The sequence below is a fragment of the Medicago sativa genome, chromosome 5 (assembly GCF_051527215.1).
Source record: "Medicago sativa cultivar Bolivia chromosome 5, Bolivia_mono, whole genome shotgun sequence".
Lineage (NCBI taxonomy): Eukaryota > Viridiplantae > Streptophyta > Magnoliopsida > Fabales > Fabaceae > Medicago > Medicago sativa.
Genome location: NC_140753.1, coordinates 37,078,743 through 37,096,774, shown reverse-complemented (window position 1 = coordinate 37,096,774; position 18,032 = coordinate 37,078,743). Strand labels below are relative to the sequence as shown.

Below are 18,032 nucleotides of genomic sequence, written 5' to 3'. Positions count from 1 at the left end.
AATTCCAATTCAATCTCAATGTCAATTGCAACTCTCCAATCCAATGGCTATGTCTCTGTTCAATCTCAACTTTCAATCTCTCTTTCAATGTCAACTTTCAATTCAAATCAATGTCAATTTACTCTCAATTTGCTTTTGGGCCAACAAAAATGGTCATGTCTATTTTCAAATCGAGTCAATGACAATTTACCCTCAATTGGTATCTTGTTAAACCAGACTTTCAATTTGTATTCCGTTACTGGTCAAGTGCCAGGTTCGATCCAAAAAGAACCACTTGTACCTGCTTATATACCTATGCTTCCGGACAAACGACAAGTTCGATCTAAAAAGAACAGTTTGTACCCAGATCATGCTTTGTTATTAGTCAGACGGCAAGTTCAATCTGAAGAACAGTTTGTACCCAGCTTATGCTTTGTTATCGGTCAAACGACAAGTTCGATCTAAGAGAACAGTCTGCACCTTCCCACATGACGTGGTGATAATCCAACAAGCAAGTTCGATCCAAAGAAACAGCTTGTATCAACCCTTTTATCTATGTCTCCAGCCAAACAGCCAGTTCAATCCAAAAGAACAGTTTGTGTCTGCCTATCTGTTTGTATCTTCAACCAAGTGTCAAGTTCGATCCAAAGAACAACTTGTATCTGCCTGTATGTCTATGTTTCCGGTCAAGTGCCAAGTTCAATCCCAAGAACAGCTTGCACCCATCTTTTGTTTTGTATTCCTTGGTCAAGTGGCTAGTTCGACCCAAAGAACAACTTGTACCCTTTTTCTACCCCCTGGTTTGTCTACCCTGTCAATGTCCACCGGAGTCCCCAGTGACATGACAGGTTCCATAGACTCCAGTTGTTTGTCTTGCATTCATAATCAAAGCATTGCATGGCATTTACATTTTTGAAAATCTGAAAGCGTATTTTTATGTCCAAAAGCAGTGCAAATGCTAATATTTAAGTATCTTCGTCCCGTCAACTCTAAGACTTCGTCTCTTGACTCTCCGGACAAAGAAACTTAAATAGGGGCAGCTGTTATACCCTAATTTTGGACCTAAAAATACTAATCAATCTTTCCTTTCTTGCATTTCAAGCCATTTGAACTGTCTCTGATCAACTGCATCTTTCTCTGCATTCTATTTCAATGTTATTTGCAAAATTTACATGCAAGGGTATTTTAGTCATTTCCTATGTCAAAATTTCTTTCAGTCTTTTAAAAATTTGTTTGAGTCTTTTCATTTGGTTAGAATAAGTCTCTGTTTCATTCTATGTCGAAATCCATTTCAAAAACTGCGTTTGAAGTCATTTTGAGTCAGTTTTGTCCCTAGGGGCATTTTAGTCTTTTCAAGTGTCAAAGCCCTGTTCAAATCTTAAAAATGGCCTCTGAGTCTTTCAAGTTAGTTTAAATAGACCCTTGTTTCAATTCCCTGTTAAAAATCCATTTTTAATTTGCATCTGAGTCATTTTCAGTCGTTTTAGCCCCAGGGGCATTTTGGTCATTTCACACGAAATTTCGGCAGAGAGAGGTTACTTTAAAGTACCTCATTTAGGCCATTGGTTCATTTTAGTCCGTTCTGTCAGTTTTAACTGTTTCACTTTACGTTTAGTCAATTTTACAAATTTTAATTCATTTTTATTTTTATTTTTTTTGCACTTTAGTCCCTTAGTTCCTAAAAATTGCATACTAGTCCTTTTTGTCACTTCTTTTTTTAGCTTTTAATTTTTAGTAATTGCATATTTGGTCTTTTTTTTCTTCTGCAGTCCTTAAACATTTTTTTTAAAATTTGCAAACAAGTCCTTTAAGTCTAAAAAATTGCAAAATGGTCCTTTTTCTTGTCCAGGTTATCCTTTTAGTCTTTTCTATTTTGCAGGTCAGTCCCTCAATTTTTCAGAATTGCACAAAGGTCCCTGAAGTCCAAAATACAGCAAGGCCGAAGCCAACTAAGCTTAAGTCCACATGTCAGCATCTTATTGGTCTAGCATCACACTTGGCGGCCTATAAATAGGCCACATCATTCAATGCAGAAGGAGGATCAATGATTCAACGCCAACTCATCAAAAAATCTCATAAACAAATCATCATTTTCTCTCTCTATTCTGTTACGATCAAAAGTCTCAAAAACTCAAGAACACAGAAGAACACAAACCCTAATTTCTTCCAGTAACAGAATTTCTATCAATGGTGATGAATTCGAAGCAGTTCTCAGAGATTCATTGAAGAATCTTCATCATCGAACTCTTGCTTCTGCAATTCAAAGCTCAAGTTCATCACCTAAGTGACAAACCTGAGCGATCACAGAAGCGAGGCATCAAGAGTGAGAAGAAGAGAAGATCGAAGTGAATTCTGAACCAGTGAAGCAGAAAGAGAAAAGAATAACTGATTTATTTTCAGTTCAAGACTTACCAGAAGCTTCGCAGGATCTAATCGTTCGAATCTCCAAACAAAATCAGGTAAACACACAAATCCTTCTCGTTTTTTGCTTCAAATCATCATCGAAGGATTCGAAGTGAAAATAAACGGTGAATCGAAGTGAAAACTTCGGAAAGATTCGAAAAAGTTTGAAATGAAACCCTAAAATGTGAAATCACGAAGGTTCACCGTTTATTTTTCGAATCAAAGCTCAAATTCGTCATCAGCATAGAAAATAAGTCAAGATAGGGTTTAGTTTCATGAAGATCTGAAAAAGTTTGAAAACCCTAGAAACCGTAAGTTCAAAGTCCGATCTATTCCGTTTTCATCACAATTTCACAAAAATAACCGTAGATCCGTAAACAGGGGAGGAAGACGAATGTTTCTGTGTAAAAAGTTTGAAAAAGTAGCATTAGATCGTCGGAGAAGATGAAGATTCCGATGAATCTTCATCTTCCTCCGCCGTCCTCCGCCGTCCTCCCCAGTTTCTGGCCAGGTCAGAGTCTTAGAGAGAGAAGAGAGAGTCTGAGAGTAGAGAGAGAAAAGAATGGGACGAATGAGGCCTGGACCGGCCTCTTAGAATATATAGAGGGATTGAACCAGACCGGTTCACCTGAACCAGCCTGGTTCATCCCTGAGTCTTCGTCCTGGCCGTTTGATCTGGTTCTGATTTGTATGTGTGGTCCTGATTCACTCTTGTTGTGTGTCCCTCTTGGCTTACTATGCGCTGCACGCTCCCAGCCCTTGGATCTAGGGTTTTGATGGAGTTGGATCAATCCAACGCTTCTGAAGCGTTTGGATAGTCCAAGATCCATCAACAACTTTGGGCCTGGGTCACTTTTTACTGGTTTCCTCGTTTTTGCCCATTTCTTGCTATGTGCACTCCTGGACTTTGCTTCCTGCACCTCCTGTGTATCAAAACCTTTTGCAAAAATTCCAAATCATTTTTCTACATTTTCTGGATGTTTTCTTGATGTTTTTCCAATACTTTTACACTGGAAATTTTGACAAAAAATATCTAGATAATTTTAGTATGATTTCTTGAATCTTATGTAAAAAAAAATTGGTAAACATTGGTTCAATTATGTTTCTTGTCCTTGATGCACACTTGTGATACATGATATGTGTTCCTATATTTTTTTTAGCCACTGTTTGAACATGATTTTGATACTTATGTGTGAAATTTAGTTAGTTACTTAGCTTACAAGTTAGTTGTGTAATGATGCAAATATGCCTAAAGTTTGTTTTAAAATGCCAAGTAAACCATGTTGCTTTAATTCCCATTCCAAGACTTGATTCTAAACCTTTAAAAATGTATTGGAATGTGAGAATTATAGGTCATATGGTTCTTGCATTCTATGAACAAATTTTATCCATGTTTGCACTCATTTTCTACCCTTTATGTTCTAGTGTTTCTCTTGCTTTATTTCCTTTGATATTGTCATGTGCTACTAACTCTTTTCATTTCATGCTTCATCATTTCATAAGCATCTCCATTTCATCCCATATTCATCTCTATTTTCTCTTGCAATTTAATTTGTACCAAAGTTAGAATGTAAACACTTAGGAGTTTTGTAATATTTTCCTTTATGCACTTTTAATTTCTTGGCAAAGAGGCCATAGAATGTATCTAGGGTATGATGTAAAGGACAATGGACTCTAATGATGTACACCGACACATGCACACACCTCACATTTAGATATAGCTAGAATATGCATGTTTAGATGTATGTTTAGGATTGTATGTTTAGATGAATGTTTAGGCTTTATACTTAGAAAAATCAATTTTCCAAACAAATGTGAACAACATCACTCAAAATCATTTTCACAATAAACCTTGGGGTCCAAAACCCCATTGAATTTTCCCTTTCATTTTCTTAATCAAATTTCAATAAACTTTAATCATACTTTGACTTGTTTTTTTTGCAAATAACTAAGCAAACCCCACTCTTTTCTTAAATTCTCAATGCTCTTGAAGCCTCTCAATCTCCATTCTTCAAAATTCATTTTCAAACTTAAAATCAACCAACAAAAACAAAAACATTTTTGGAAGAGAACTACGGTGGATTTGATCCCTTAAACGGGTACGTAGGCAAGGAACAAAATTCCTTCAATTCAAATAAAATAAAAATTCAAACACATTCTTCTCCCTCCAATTCTTCACTTAGTAAATTCTTAGGTGTGAATAACATTTCAAAATAGCATTTAAAAATAAAGCGCGCGCGTAGAAATTAAAGACGGTTCCTATAGGATACTATAGTCGTTATGGGTGCCTAACACCTTCCCGTAGCGAAAACAACTCCCGGACCTCGATTCTCAAGGGTTTTGCTTACTTTTTCCCTTCCCAAGAAAAAATAAGATATCACCGGTTTAAAAGGATTCAAACGTAATCAATGTTTGACACCCGAAAACCAAGATAAAACAAGAGCGGAGCTTTGATGTTGGACCAAGTGAATCTAGACAATAATTGCAAGGGCAGCAAAATAGTCTTTGCAATTATTGAGACACAAGTAGTTTCAATCCTTATAAGCATCCTCTAGTAATCAAGTCTGCGAAATAGGCTTGGTTACTAGAAGTAAACTCTCACCGGACTTTCATCGGAAAGGTGAGGGGCTAAAGGGAAACCGGTCTTTAGAAATTAAGGTGTAAACCATGGAATTAGAAGTTAATGTCTTGTCTAGTGAAAGATTTGTTATTATGACAAACCAATAATCCCAAGGCTCTTTATTATTATTGTTATTTACCTTCAGCAATCAAACCTCCTCTTTACAAACTTTCTTCTCCTCTAATCATTCCTTTTAAGTTAATTAAGTTGAACAACTCCCTAGCAGAACGATACTCTTCTTACTACTATTACTTCGATAGACCGTGCACTTGCGGTTTGGTTCTATCAAGTTTTTGGCTCCGTTGCCGGGGAGTTAACTAATTTAATTAACTTTTCTTTAGTGATTAGATTTCTCTCTTCCTCTTTTCTTTTCCTTTTTATTTTTCTGTTATCACTGACTTCTTGGGAACTCAACCTTTTATGCGAAGAACTAGAAATCGAGCGGTATTCATACCCGAGATCAAAAGATTCTTACATAGAAGGAGGAGAGCGGCACAAAATAATACAGCCATGGCTAATCGCACTCTCAAAGAGTATGCAACGCCGTCTATGGCTGAGCCACAAGCTATTATTGTGTACCCAACGGTTGAGGATGACAATTTCGAAATTAAGCCTGCCCTACTTAACTTGGTGCAGCAAAACCAATTTTCGGGATCCCCCACCGAGGATCCCAATCTTCACATCTCCGTTTTCCTACGAATTAGTGGAACCATGAAGGAGAACCAAGAGGCCGTAAGACTTCATCTCTTTCCCTTTTCCTTAAGGGATAGAGCTAGCGCTTGGTTCCATTCCCTTGAAGTAGGTTCCATTACTTAATGGGATCAAATGAGGCAAGCATTCCTTGCCCGATTCTTTCCCCCCATCCAAAACTGCTAAACTTAGGGACCAAATTACTTGGTTCAATCAAAAAGATGGGGAATCTCTCTACGATGAGTGGGAGCGTTTCAAGGAAATGCTTAGACTTTGTCCCCACCAGGGTCTAGAGAGTTGGCTCATAGTCCACACCTTTTATAATGGCTTATCTTATACCACTAAGATGTCTGTTGATGCAGCTGCAGGAGGAGCTCTAATGAACAAGAACTACACGGAGGCATACGCCTTAATTGAAGACATGGCTCAGAATCATTACAAATGGACCGACGAGAGAGCCATCACTAGTTCTTCAACCTCCAAAAAGGAGGCAGGTATGTATGAAGTCTCTAACTATGATCACCTTGCTTCTAAAATTGATGCATTAACGGAGAAATTTAAAAAATTCAACGTTAGTGCCATTAATTCTGCTTCTACTCCTTCTTCTTGTGAAATATGTGGTATAACTGGTCATGTTGGTGTTGATTGCCAATTAGGTAGTGCTATTAATGGTGTTGAGCAATTGAACTATGCTCAATACAACCAAGGGATGAGACAAAATAAAAAATTTTACAAAAATCAAAATCCCTATGGACAAGTAGCATCACCTGGCTATGCAAACAACCAGAGATTCGCACAGAAATCCAATTTGAAAATTTTGTTGGAAAATTCTATTGCCAACCAAAATAAACAACTTCAAGAACTTAAAAACCAAACCGGATTTCTGAACGATTCTCTTTCCAAACTCAATACCAAGGTTGATTCTATCTCTACTCATTCTAAAATGCTTGAAACACAAATCTCCCAAATAGCCCAACAAGTGTCCACTCTTTCTCAAGCACCGGGAGTCTTTCCTGGTCAAACCGAAGCCAACCCTAAAGCTCATGTTAATGTCATATCCTTTGAGGGTAGTAAGTTTGGAGATACTATTGCTAAGGTTCACAACATCGAGAAAGAAAGTGTCAAGCTTTTAGGTGAGAAAATTGTGATAGAGAGTGAGAAACCGCTTGATAAGACCCAAGCTCCTTCCCCGTTAAATATTGCTAAGCTTAAATTAGAGGGTCAATTCAATAAGTTTGTCAACATTCTTAAAAGAATTTGCATTAAAATCCCCTTTGCGGAAGCTTTGTCTAGGATGCCTCTATATGCCAAGTTTTCAAAAGAAATTTTTTCAAAGAAAAGGGCTATAGAGCATAGTGAGACAATAGCTTTGGCTAAGGACACTAGTACAATCATCCAAAAGACACCCCCTAAGCTTAGAGATCCAGGTAGTTTTGCCATACCTTGTATGATTGGGAGTGAGACCGCTGACAATGCCATGTGTGACTTAGGAGCTAGTGTTAGTTTGTTACCTTTGTCCCTCTTTAAGCGGATGGGAATAGGAGAGTTGAAACCTACCGAGATAGAGTTGAAGTTAGTTGATCGTTCTACCATGAAACCAATAGGATTTGTTGAGGACATTCCTGTTAAGATAGAGGGGATATACATCCCAACTGATTTTATAGTCATTGACATTGAAGAGGACGAAGACGTCCCTATAATCCTAGGTAGACCTTTCCTCGCCACTGCGGGAGCTCTTATTGATGTTAAACTTGGTAGGATAGTCTTTCAAGTGAGTGATCAAATGGTCGGCTTTGAGTTGGAAAATGTTATGAAAGGTCCCGCTCTTTACTCTTGTTGCATGCTTAAAGATCATGTTGTGAAATAACGTTTTATAGCGTCATCTACACAATATGATATCTTTGATCCATTCTAAGGACCCTTTCTAACCGTCAAGCTAATGACACTAAAAGAGAGCTTCGTGGGAGGCAACCCACACATTTAATTGCTTTCGTTTTGTTTGTTTTCCGTTGTTTTAGGTGTTTTGTAGGTAATTGTCCGAGTGTGATTCAAGAAAAGTTGAAAATTTTGAAGCCCCTATGTCCAGAAGGTTGGCACGGCCCGAGCTAAGGTTGGCACGGTCGTGCCAGATGTTACAAGCAAAAGAAGGGCAAAACTACAGAAAGTTGGCACGGCCCGTGCCAATAGGTGGCACGGCCGTGCCCGATCTCTTGCTGCCTATAACACAAAAATTTCTTTCCTTCTTCCTCATTCTCAAACACAACCCTCTTTCATCTTTCAAACTTCTCACTAAACCTCCATAACCATCCAATTTCAAACCTTCATATCTCACTCAAAACTTCACCAATTCACTTAATTCTTTCACCAATCAATCACAAACTTCATTATAAACACAAACCACCAATCAAAAACAACTTTCATCCACCCAAACCCATAATTCACCAAAACCCTATTTATTCAAAACCTCACCCAAAAACCACAAATTCTCAACCAATCTCCATAACCAAACCCATTAACCTTAAACCCTAACCCTAAACAAATCCTTCCCACCATAAACCTTCCCAAAACCCTAACCTTCAACCAATCCCCACAAAAGTCAACCTAAGGTCAATGGCTTCAAGGAGAAGTGGCAAGGAACCAGCAAGCTCTTCCGGAGGACCTCCACCAAAGAAAAGAGCACCGGCTAAGAATCATGGCATCACCTTCAAGGACAACAACCAAAAAGAAAGGTATAAAGTTCTTATCACTAAACCTTTGCATCCTTGTAGGTACCCTGATTCTCATACTATGAATGTCTTAGAGATTAGGGACAATGCTTTTGAATTGCTGCATAGATTAGGATGGGGTGAGATGCTTAGACCTGTGAGGGGGTATGAAAATTTTACTTATGAGTTTTTAAGTTCTATACAATTCAAGAAAGATAAGTTGAATTTAGATGACCCCGATCATATAGTCTCCTTCCGGCTCTTGAATATTAATTACGAGATGTCCCTTGAAAATTTTTGCAATGAAATGGGCTTCGCAAATGCGGGGTTCATCCATGACTCTTGGAATCAAGCTCTAAAGCCGGAAGACTATGACCCTGCTAGCTTTTGCAAACGCATCACCGGTTTAAATCAATATGTTTCACGTTCCAACAAGGCTAGTAACATTCACAACCCAGTCCTTAGGTACCTTCAAAGGGTAATGGCTTGTACCATTTGGGGTAGGAAGGAAGTATGAACATGTAGGGTGGATGAACTCTTTATGCTTTGGGCTATGCTTCATAATAATCCCGTGAATACTTGTTTTTACATGCTTGACTACCTTGCCTCAATAGGAACTAAGCCTAATCTTGTAGCTGACATAGTAATGGGGGGTGTTATTACATTCATTGCTAGGAAGTTTGGAGTAAGAAAGGAGGAGGGGATAAATCAAATTGAGGGCAACAATAGGCTTAACATAGAGACACTAATCTCTATGAAATTTATTACACATCATCCACCATTGCAATATGCCCTTAAACTCAATGTACCTATTCTGTTTTTGCTTCCTAACCCATCTCGGACTAACACCGAGGTGGAGGAAAATTTGTTGTATGTTGATAATGAACAGGTACATGAGCACCATGATGAAGGAGAAGGTGCAAACTTGCACCATGAGGGAGAACACCATGACCATGAAGCCAGAGAGCTTAATGATGACCAAAGATGGGCATGGATGCGAACCGAGGTCGAGAGGATAAGCACCGAGCAACAAAGGCAAGGTGTAGAACTTTTAGGGCTAAGAAATGAAGTCCAAAGGGGCAACCGCTTGTCGGAAGAAAACAATCAAATGCTCCGAAGGATGATGCACCAATTCAATCTCCAAGGTCCTACCTACGGACCTCAATAAGAAAATGTGAGCTTTCCCCTTCCTCTCTTCCCTTCTCTCTTCTCTCTTTCTCCTACTCTCTCTATCTATCTCTTATACTCCTTCTTCTTCTACTTCTCCTTCTTCTTCTTCTCTTTTAATTTCTTTTTCTTTTGAATCATTGAGAACAATGCTTCCCCAGAGTGTGTGTGTGTGTGTGTGTGTGTGTGGGGGGGGGGGGGGGGGGGGGGGCTAATAAAGTGTCTAGAGTCGCAGTGTTTCCAAACTCCCTTGAACTTTATTCTTTTGTTTTGTTTTTATAGCGAAAGGCATGATTAAGTAGCTTGTTTTTAATGTAAAAATATGGCATAAAATTTTTGTTTTGTCTCTTCTTTAAAGGTTGTTTCTTGTACATGAAAGTTGTTTCTTGTGTTTCTTGTGTTCTTGCTATACCCATATCTTGTTTTATTGTTAAAAATTCTCCAATGAGAAAAGCACCCGGTTGCAATCTTTGAGTAAATGTATGAGTATGTATTTTAAGGAGCACGTTCTATCTTTAGTGTTAACTTAGACCCTTTAAAGTCTTTAGAGTAAAAGTAGTATAAGTTTGTGTGGGAAAATAATCAATTGTGCTTTATTGTTAAAGTTAAATGGGGCGGGAGAATGGCATCAACACGTGGAGGAAAGGACAATCCCAAACTTCCTAATTGTGGTGGTGACTCCCTAATTTGAACTTAAAGTAAAATAAATTCATCAATGCTAGGGGGAAAGGACAATTACATCCAAAAAGACTTCCTACGCGGAGATGAAATAAAAGAAAATTTTGCAGCACTGCTTAGGGTGATTTTGAATCTAGGGGGAAAGGACAATTACATCCAAAAAGACTTCCTATGAGGATAGATAGCCCCTAAGCATCTGCAGCCCCTTGTGCTTAATTGTTAATTTAATTTAATTTTAACTTAAATTCCCATCACTCTTATATGAAATGAAGAAAGGAATTTTCTCGGTTACTTTAGCATTAATGATAGAACCTGTTCCTCATAATATCTGTCTTATACAGGAGCAAGAAAAAGGTTGGACTGCACACACACACACTCACTTGAGACTTGATGTTGGGTTGAATAGGTTCACGAGGAATGTTTGAAATTGTGATTAGTGTACTTGAAACAAAACCTTTCTTTTGAGACATGTGTTCTTAATAGTATTGCCATGATTAATCTTTTGTTGCTGCTAATGTCTATTGCCTTTTGCTTGAGGACAAGCAAAGATTCAAGTGTAGGGGAGTTTGATGAGTCATTAATTAGTTTATTTTATTGCATTATTTAGATTAGTTTTAATTAGATTTGATTTTATTTTATTGCATATTTATTTCCTTTTTGAATATTTTACTTTAAATTGCTTTTTATTTTATTTTAGGAACGAATATATGGTGGATGGTGTCTTGGAGCAAAAGAAAGAGGACTGGAGCAAATACAGTACAAAAATACAAAGATACAAGACAAAAATATGTCGTCAGAAGCTTGGCACGACCAGTGCCAACATGTGGCACGGCCGTGCCACCCTCCAGAGCCACTTTTGCAGCTTTTCTTCAAGCCCAAGTTACCCTGTTGCAGCTTTACTGATTTACCCTTATAGTTGCTTAGTTTTTAAGTCAATTGTAAAGCTATAAATAGAGTAGCTCTCCACCATAAACATTCACCATTGCTTGGAATATTTTAGTGAATTATTTCAATAAAGTCTTTTACTTTCTTTATTTCTTTCTCGCAATTTATTCTATTTTCTCTTCTTCCCCCATGTCTACGATGAACATGAGTGAGTAGACTTCTTCTTGTCTTGGGATTGTTGGGAAAGTCTAATGACATAATCCTAACGAACCAAGCTTTAACCCTAATTTTATATAACCATAATTTCTAATTTAGATTCACCGTTTTAACGTGGATTAACCATTATCAAACTGTAGAAGCGAAAGTGGAGGGTTTGATAATTGTTAATCCATCATCCCAAACATCAATTCATAAAGCGAGAGCAGAGCTTTGATGTTGGACCAAGTGAATCTAGACAATAATTGAAAGGGCAGCGAAATAGTCTTTGCAATTATTGAGACACAAGTAGTTTCAATCATTATAAGCATCCTCTATTAATCAAGTCAGCAAAATAGGCTTGGTTACTAGAAGTAAACTCTCACCGGAATTTAATCGGAAAGATGAGGGGCTAAAGGGAAACCGGTCTTTAGAAATTAAGGTGTAAACCATGGAATTAGAAGTTAAAGTCTTGTCTAGTGAAAGATTTGTTATTATGACAAACCAATAATCCCAAGACTCTTTATTATTATTATTGTTATTTACCTTCAGCAATCAAACCTCCTCTTTACAAATTTTCTTCTCCTCTAATCATTCCTTTTAAGTTAATTAAGTTGAACAACTCCCTAGTGGAACGATACTCTTCTTACTACTATTACTTCGATAGACCGTGCACTTGCGGTTTGGTTCTATCAGAAGTCAACATGATAGACCTCGATCCTAGGGAGAACTTCCAGCAAGAACGCCTCGAGCCTATTAAAGACTTAAAAGAAGTGTCCATTGGTCCAGAAGCGCATCAAACAACTAAGATCGGCACGTCTCTAAGCCTCGAAGAAGAAATCGCCCTCATCAACCTGTTACGAAGAAATTTGGATCTTTGCGCATGGCACCCTTCCGAAATGCCAGGAATGGATCCCGACATTGCCTATCACCACTTATCAATCAAGCCTGGAGTAAAACCGGTAGTACAACAAAAGAGGAAGATGGGCGAGGAAAGAAGGAAAGTCGTGGATGAAGAGATGAAAAGATTGGTCGATGCCCACTTCATTAGTGAAATAAAATACCCTACATGGCTGGCCAACACTGTTCTTGTGAAGAAAGCAAACGGAAAATGGAGGATGTGCGTAGATTACACAGACCTAAACATGGCGTGCCCGAAGGATACTTACCCACTCCCGAATATCGACCATTTAATTGACAGCGCCTTAGGATACAACACTCTCAGTTTCATGGACGCCTACTCTAGTTACAACCAGATACGGATGGACCCTTTAGATGCTCCCAAAACGGCCTTTATGACTAATACCAAAAATTACCACTATGAGGTCATGTCTTTTGGTCTCAAAAATGCTGGGGCCACTTTTCAAAGGTCTATGGACACAGCCTTCTCCCATCAGATAGGACGAAACCTGGAGGTATACATTGACGATCTGGTAGCAAAAACAAAGGAGGGGCATCACCATACAGACGATCTGGAAGAAATTTTAGGCCAAGTAAGAAAGCATAGAATTCGTTTGAACCCAAGAAAGTGTTCCTTCGGAGTGCAGGCCGAAATTTTTTTAGGTTTCCTCTTAACAAGGCGGGGTATTGAAGCAAATCCAGATAAATGTCAGGCGATTATCAACATGAGAAGCCCCTCCAGCATCAAGGAAGACCAGCAACTGACGGGAAGACTGGCTGCCTTATCTCGTTTCTTATCCTGTGCCAGCGACAAAGCTTTCTCCTTTTTTGCTTCCATTAGGAAGAAAGAAAAACTCGAATGGACACCGAAGTGTGAAGACGCTTTTCAACAGGTGAAGAAATTTTTATTTAGCCCGCACGTTCTCCAGCGGCCAAGCCCACACTCCATCCTTTTCTTATACCTGGCGATTTCTGAAAACGCCATGAGCACAATACTGGTAGAAGATTCGGAGGGAGGAGAAAAACCGATTTACTTTGTCAGTAGAGTGTTCAAAGGCGCCGAACTTTGATACCAAAAGATAGAACGCCTATCGCTGGCCGTAGTCATAACAGCAAGGAAGCTTCGTTCGTATTTCCAAAGTCACAAAATCGTGGTGAAAACAGATTATCCCATCAGGCAAGTCCTTGGAAAGCCAGACTTGGCGGGTAGGATGGTTGCCTGGTCCATAGAACTTTCAGAATATGACGTCCAATTTGTACCAAGGGGATGCATCAAGTCCCAGGTCCTAGCAGATTTCGTCGTGGAACTCACTTCTCCAGCCCAGGAAGCAGCTCCTTTCTTGTGGCTTTTGTCCGTTGACGGCTCCTCCAACTTAAAAGGAAGCAGCGCAGGCGTAATCTTGGAAGGACCCGATGATATTCTCATAGAACAATCCCTCGGATTTGAATTCAAAGCAAGCAACAATAAAGCAGAGTACGAGGCACTCATCGCCGGTATGACCTTGGCACAAGAAATGGGAGCTGAAAACTTAAGAGCAAAAAGCGACTCTCAGCTGGTAACAAGCCAGATCACGGGCGAGTACCAGACAAAGGACGCCCAACTTGTCAAATACCTGGGAAAGGTGCACGCCCTCGCCAAGAGATTCATTTTCTTTGAAGCGATATACGTGCCACGAGAACAGAATTCCAGAGCCGACCTGCTAGCAAAACTCGCCAGCACCAAATGACCGGACAACAACAGAACCGTCATCCAAGAGGTAATCTCGACGCCCAATATCAACATTGAAACGGTTCACCACATCGCTGAAGAAAGATCCGGATGGATGGAGCCATTACTTAGATACTTAACTGGTTCCTTTACGCCCAGTAACAAAGACGAAGAACAGATAGTCAGAAAGAAGGCTTCAAAATTCGTCATCATCTCGGGTAAACTTTACAAACGAGGTCGAACAAGTCCCCTGTTACGCTGTTTAGCTGAGAACGAAACTCACCTGGTACTACTTGAAGTTCGCGAAGGCGTGTGCGGCAGCCACATCGGGGGGGCGGGCTCAGGCTGCAAAGCTCCTCCGTGCAGGGTATTACTGGCCCACCATGCTCCAAGATAGTTCAAACTTCATCAAAAAGTGTGATAAATGTCAAAGGTTCTCCGATAAGAAGCACGCCCCAGCCCAGGAATTGACCTCTGTGTATTCTCTCTGGCCCTTTCACAAGTGGGCAGTCGATATTGTTGGACCTTTTCCTCTCGCCCCAGGACAATTGAAGTTTCTCATAGTAGGAGTTGATTACTTTACCAAGTGGATCGAAGCAGAGGCAGTCGCCAAGATAACGGCTGAAAGGGTTAAAAAAATTTACTGGAAGAAAATCATCTGCCGTTTTGGTCTCCCTAAATGCATAGTCTCAGATAATGGAACTCAATTTGCAAGCTCAGCAGTGGTAGATTTCTGCAAACACCTAGGGATACAAACAAAGTTCGTTTCTGTAATACATCCACAAGCCAATGGGCAAGCTGAGTCAGCCAACAAGGTTATTCTTAACGGAATCAAGAAGAAACTGGAAGCCGCCAAGAGCTTATGGGCAAAACAACTCCATGAGGTAAGTTTGACTGTCAAATTTATTCCATTCCTCCAAATTAATATCTTTCAAATTAACCCCATTGCTTCAAAAATAATAGTTGCCAAATTAATATCAAACTATTATACTCTACATGAACGCCGTATCGGTCAATGTAAGTACAGGTGCTATGGTCTTACCACACTACTCCTCATTCTACGACCATGGAGACACCATTCACTATGGTCTACGGTGCAGACGCTATGCTCCTAGTCGAAATAGATACCCCTACTTGGCGACGAGATACATTTTCAGAAGAAGGTATCATTTTTCGTTATTTGTATAACTAACGCTTTGTGCATGCAGGAGAACTCCTTTATTTTTCACTCATTTATGAAAATGAAATTCATAAGTCATTTCTTTCTAAAGCAAATGAAGTAGGTCTAGCGGTTAGCATGGATGTGATTGATGAGGTGAGAGAACAAGCTCACATCAGAGAATTTGCCGCCAAACAAAGAGCAGCCCGCCGCTACAACTCTAAGGTAACGCCCAGAGAAATGAAGGAAGGCGACCTAGTACTGAGGCAGGTAGTCGCCCCTACAAGGATAGGAAAGTTGTTCCCTAACTGAGAAGGCCTGTATAGAATTCAAGAAAAGTGTTCGCATGGAGCTTACAAGTTGGAAGAACTAAGCGGAGAAGTTGTCCCCCACACCTGAAACATAGCTAATCTGCGCCATTACTACAGTTGATTCCTTGCTTGTTATTACTTTTCATAGTTTATTGTTCTCAAATAAGGATGGCATAGGACCACCACTATGACTATTGTTACTTCTTTGAATTATTAAATAACATAAGGTAAGGGTAGCACTCTTTTCCCCTGGAAGGGCAGGGGTTTTTAACGAGGCACCCTCTCCTTTTTTCAAAAAAACTTTCGTTCTTATCATTGCATCAAATACCTTTATCAAATTTGTAAATGCAGGCTCTACTACAACATCAACCCTGGAAGGGCTCTGATGCTCGCCTAAAACGCCAACCCTGAAAGGGCTTTGGCGGGGTTCGACTGAAAATTACATCAACCCTGGAAGGGCTCTGATGCTCGCCCAAAACGCCAACCCTGAAAGGGCTCTGGCGGGGTTCGATCGAAAATTCCATCAACCCTACAAGGGCTCTGACGATACATTAAACATCAACCCTGGCCGCGCTTAGACAAACTAAAATCTCAAGTCTCAAAGAACTTAAGTGACTCATCCATGATACCCATCATGGCTTAAAGAACTTAAGTCTCAAAGAACTAAAACAACACAAATAGGCTCTCATCAAAGCCCTATATACACGAGTAACGCATGACTAACTAAAACGCAGCGTAAGTTAAAATGAAGTTGCCAAACAATTCAAAGACATTAAGAAAATAAACGTTGTCCACAAGGCGCTTCGCAGAGCTGCCGAATTTAAGTTACAAAAAAGACTAAAACAAAACATTATCACTCGTCGTCAACCAGCTCTCCATCAACGATCACCTTAAACGGATCAAGTTCCTCCACCTTCGCGTCAGGGTTGAACAAAAGGACCTGTTCCTTAGCATGCCCGAAACCTTTCTCAAAATATATCGCCAAGGCTCGCCTCCCCTCGTCTACTGCCGCCTCTGACTTCTCCAGCGCAACTTTATTTTCATCCCTTTCCCTCTCCGCCTTCTCTTTCGCTTCCTTCATCTCTTTCAAGGTGTCCTCTGCAGCTTTTTTGTCCTTCAACGCCTCTTTGAGACGACCATCTAGCCCAGTAGACTTATGCTTCCACTTCTCAACATCCTTCGCAGCATCATTATACCTTTTCTCCACCAGGTCATGCTTCACCTCCAAACAGTGGGTCATCAGTAAGACCCTCGAAGCTGCAGTACCAGCATCAGCCACTAGGTCACTACACTTGGCCTTCACCCCAGCTTCAACGTCAACTTTCGTAAACGGCACTTTTTCTTTCATGTACCTACAAGTCGCCAGACAACAGTGTCGCAAAGAATTAATTTATTTTCAACATAAATAAAAAGAAAAATGTAGGGTGATCAAAAGCACATACCGACGAAAATCAAACTCCGAATGCCAGAAAGACTCCATGGCCTTATCATTCAGTGACGTACCGCCAACCTCTTTCCCCAATGGGGGGCGACCTCCCCCAGTTTTAGCCCCCCGGGCTGTCCTCGACTTCTTGGACGTCGGCGACTCTGCAGAAACAAGGGCGTTTTCCCCCCCAGTACCCTCTAAATCGTCCACCTGAATGACTCCCGCTTCACCCTTGCTAGAAGACTCTTTGTGTTTCAACTTCCTCAAAGAAACACCTGCCAGACTGCTGGACACATAACCATCCGGGTTCTGACTCTTCTCAAGTTCCGCTAGATACTTTCTCATCTCTGCTCCAGTGAGAGGCAACATTTCCTCTGCAAAAGGCCAAACGAAATCGGTAAGAAGGATAACATGATAACTCTCAAAATAAAATTCAACACAAACGATTAAGGGAACACTCACGTAAATAAGCGTTCAACCAAACTACATCACCTTCCCTTTTTAATTGCTCATGGATATTGGTTAAAGGGGCCTCCTCCAAGAAGTGCATAAGCTTACGCTCGTAGGGTGACATCGCGTCACGATCATACCCTTTCACTGCCAAAGGAGTACTTGTCCATCTCAATGGAAACTTGAACACACCGTCCACCAGCACAGAAGATGTAGAACACTCCGGTGCCCCCTGTACCTTAACAAAGGTGTCTCACCATTCCTTTTTAAAGTTGCATGCATAAGTAGGAAACAGCCTTTTCCCATAATGGGCAGAAATCGCAATCCATGTGCCTTTGTTGACGTCCTTGGTCCCATAGAAGTGAAAGAAAACACCAACAGAAGGCTCCAGACCTAAAGACTTGCATAAAATCTCGAAACCACGGATAAACGCCCAACTATTGGGGCATATTTGAGTGGGCGCCACATTAAGAAGTTTCAAGACATCCATCTCAAAAGGCGTGAATGGAATCTTCACGCCAAACTCTTCCAACACAGCGGTATAGACAAAATACGATTCGTCGCCCTCACCCGCCATCTCTTGATCACAAGCACGCTCTCCAGGGTCACAAGACAACAATACTACGTCCTCTTCTCGCCCAGTGGCAGAAATATTAAACTTGCTCCGAAAGGTGTCCAAGGCAGAAACATCAACATACAGGGACTCCTCCGCTAATACTTCTTCGGCAAATGAGGCCATTTCAACTAACCTAGAAG

The 18,032-nt window shown here is 40.2% G+C and overlaps 1 protein-coding gene and 1 non-coding gene across 2 annotated transcripts; one reads left to right on the top strand and one right to left on the bottom strand.

Annotated features, from left to right (window-relative positions):
• Positions 1 to 5,876: 5,876 nt before the first annotated feature.
• Positions 5,877 to 5,983, bottom strand: LOC146922090 (small nucleolar RNA R71). The gene has a single exon (XR_015012964.1). It is a non-coding gene; the product is annotated as a small nucleolar RNA R71 (small nucleolar RNA).
• A 7,450-nt stretch (positions 5,984 to 13,433) lies between these two features.
• Positions 13,434 to 15,811, top strand: LOC146922089 (uncharacterized). The gene is made up of 5 exons (XM_085711453.1): positions 13,434 to 13,844; positions 14,230 to 14,814; positions 14,958 to 15,093; positions 15,139 to 15,359; positions 15,752 to 15,811. Exons 1-5 carry the CDS (start codon positions 13,434 to 13,436, stop codon positions 15,809 to 15,811), a joined length of 1,413 nt encoding a protein of 470 aa, XP_085567579.1.
• The last annotated feature ends 2,221 nt before the right edge of the window (positions 15,812 to 18,032 follow it).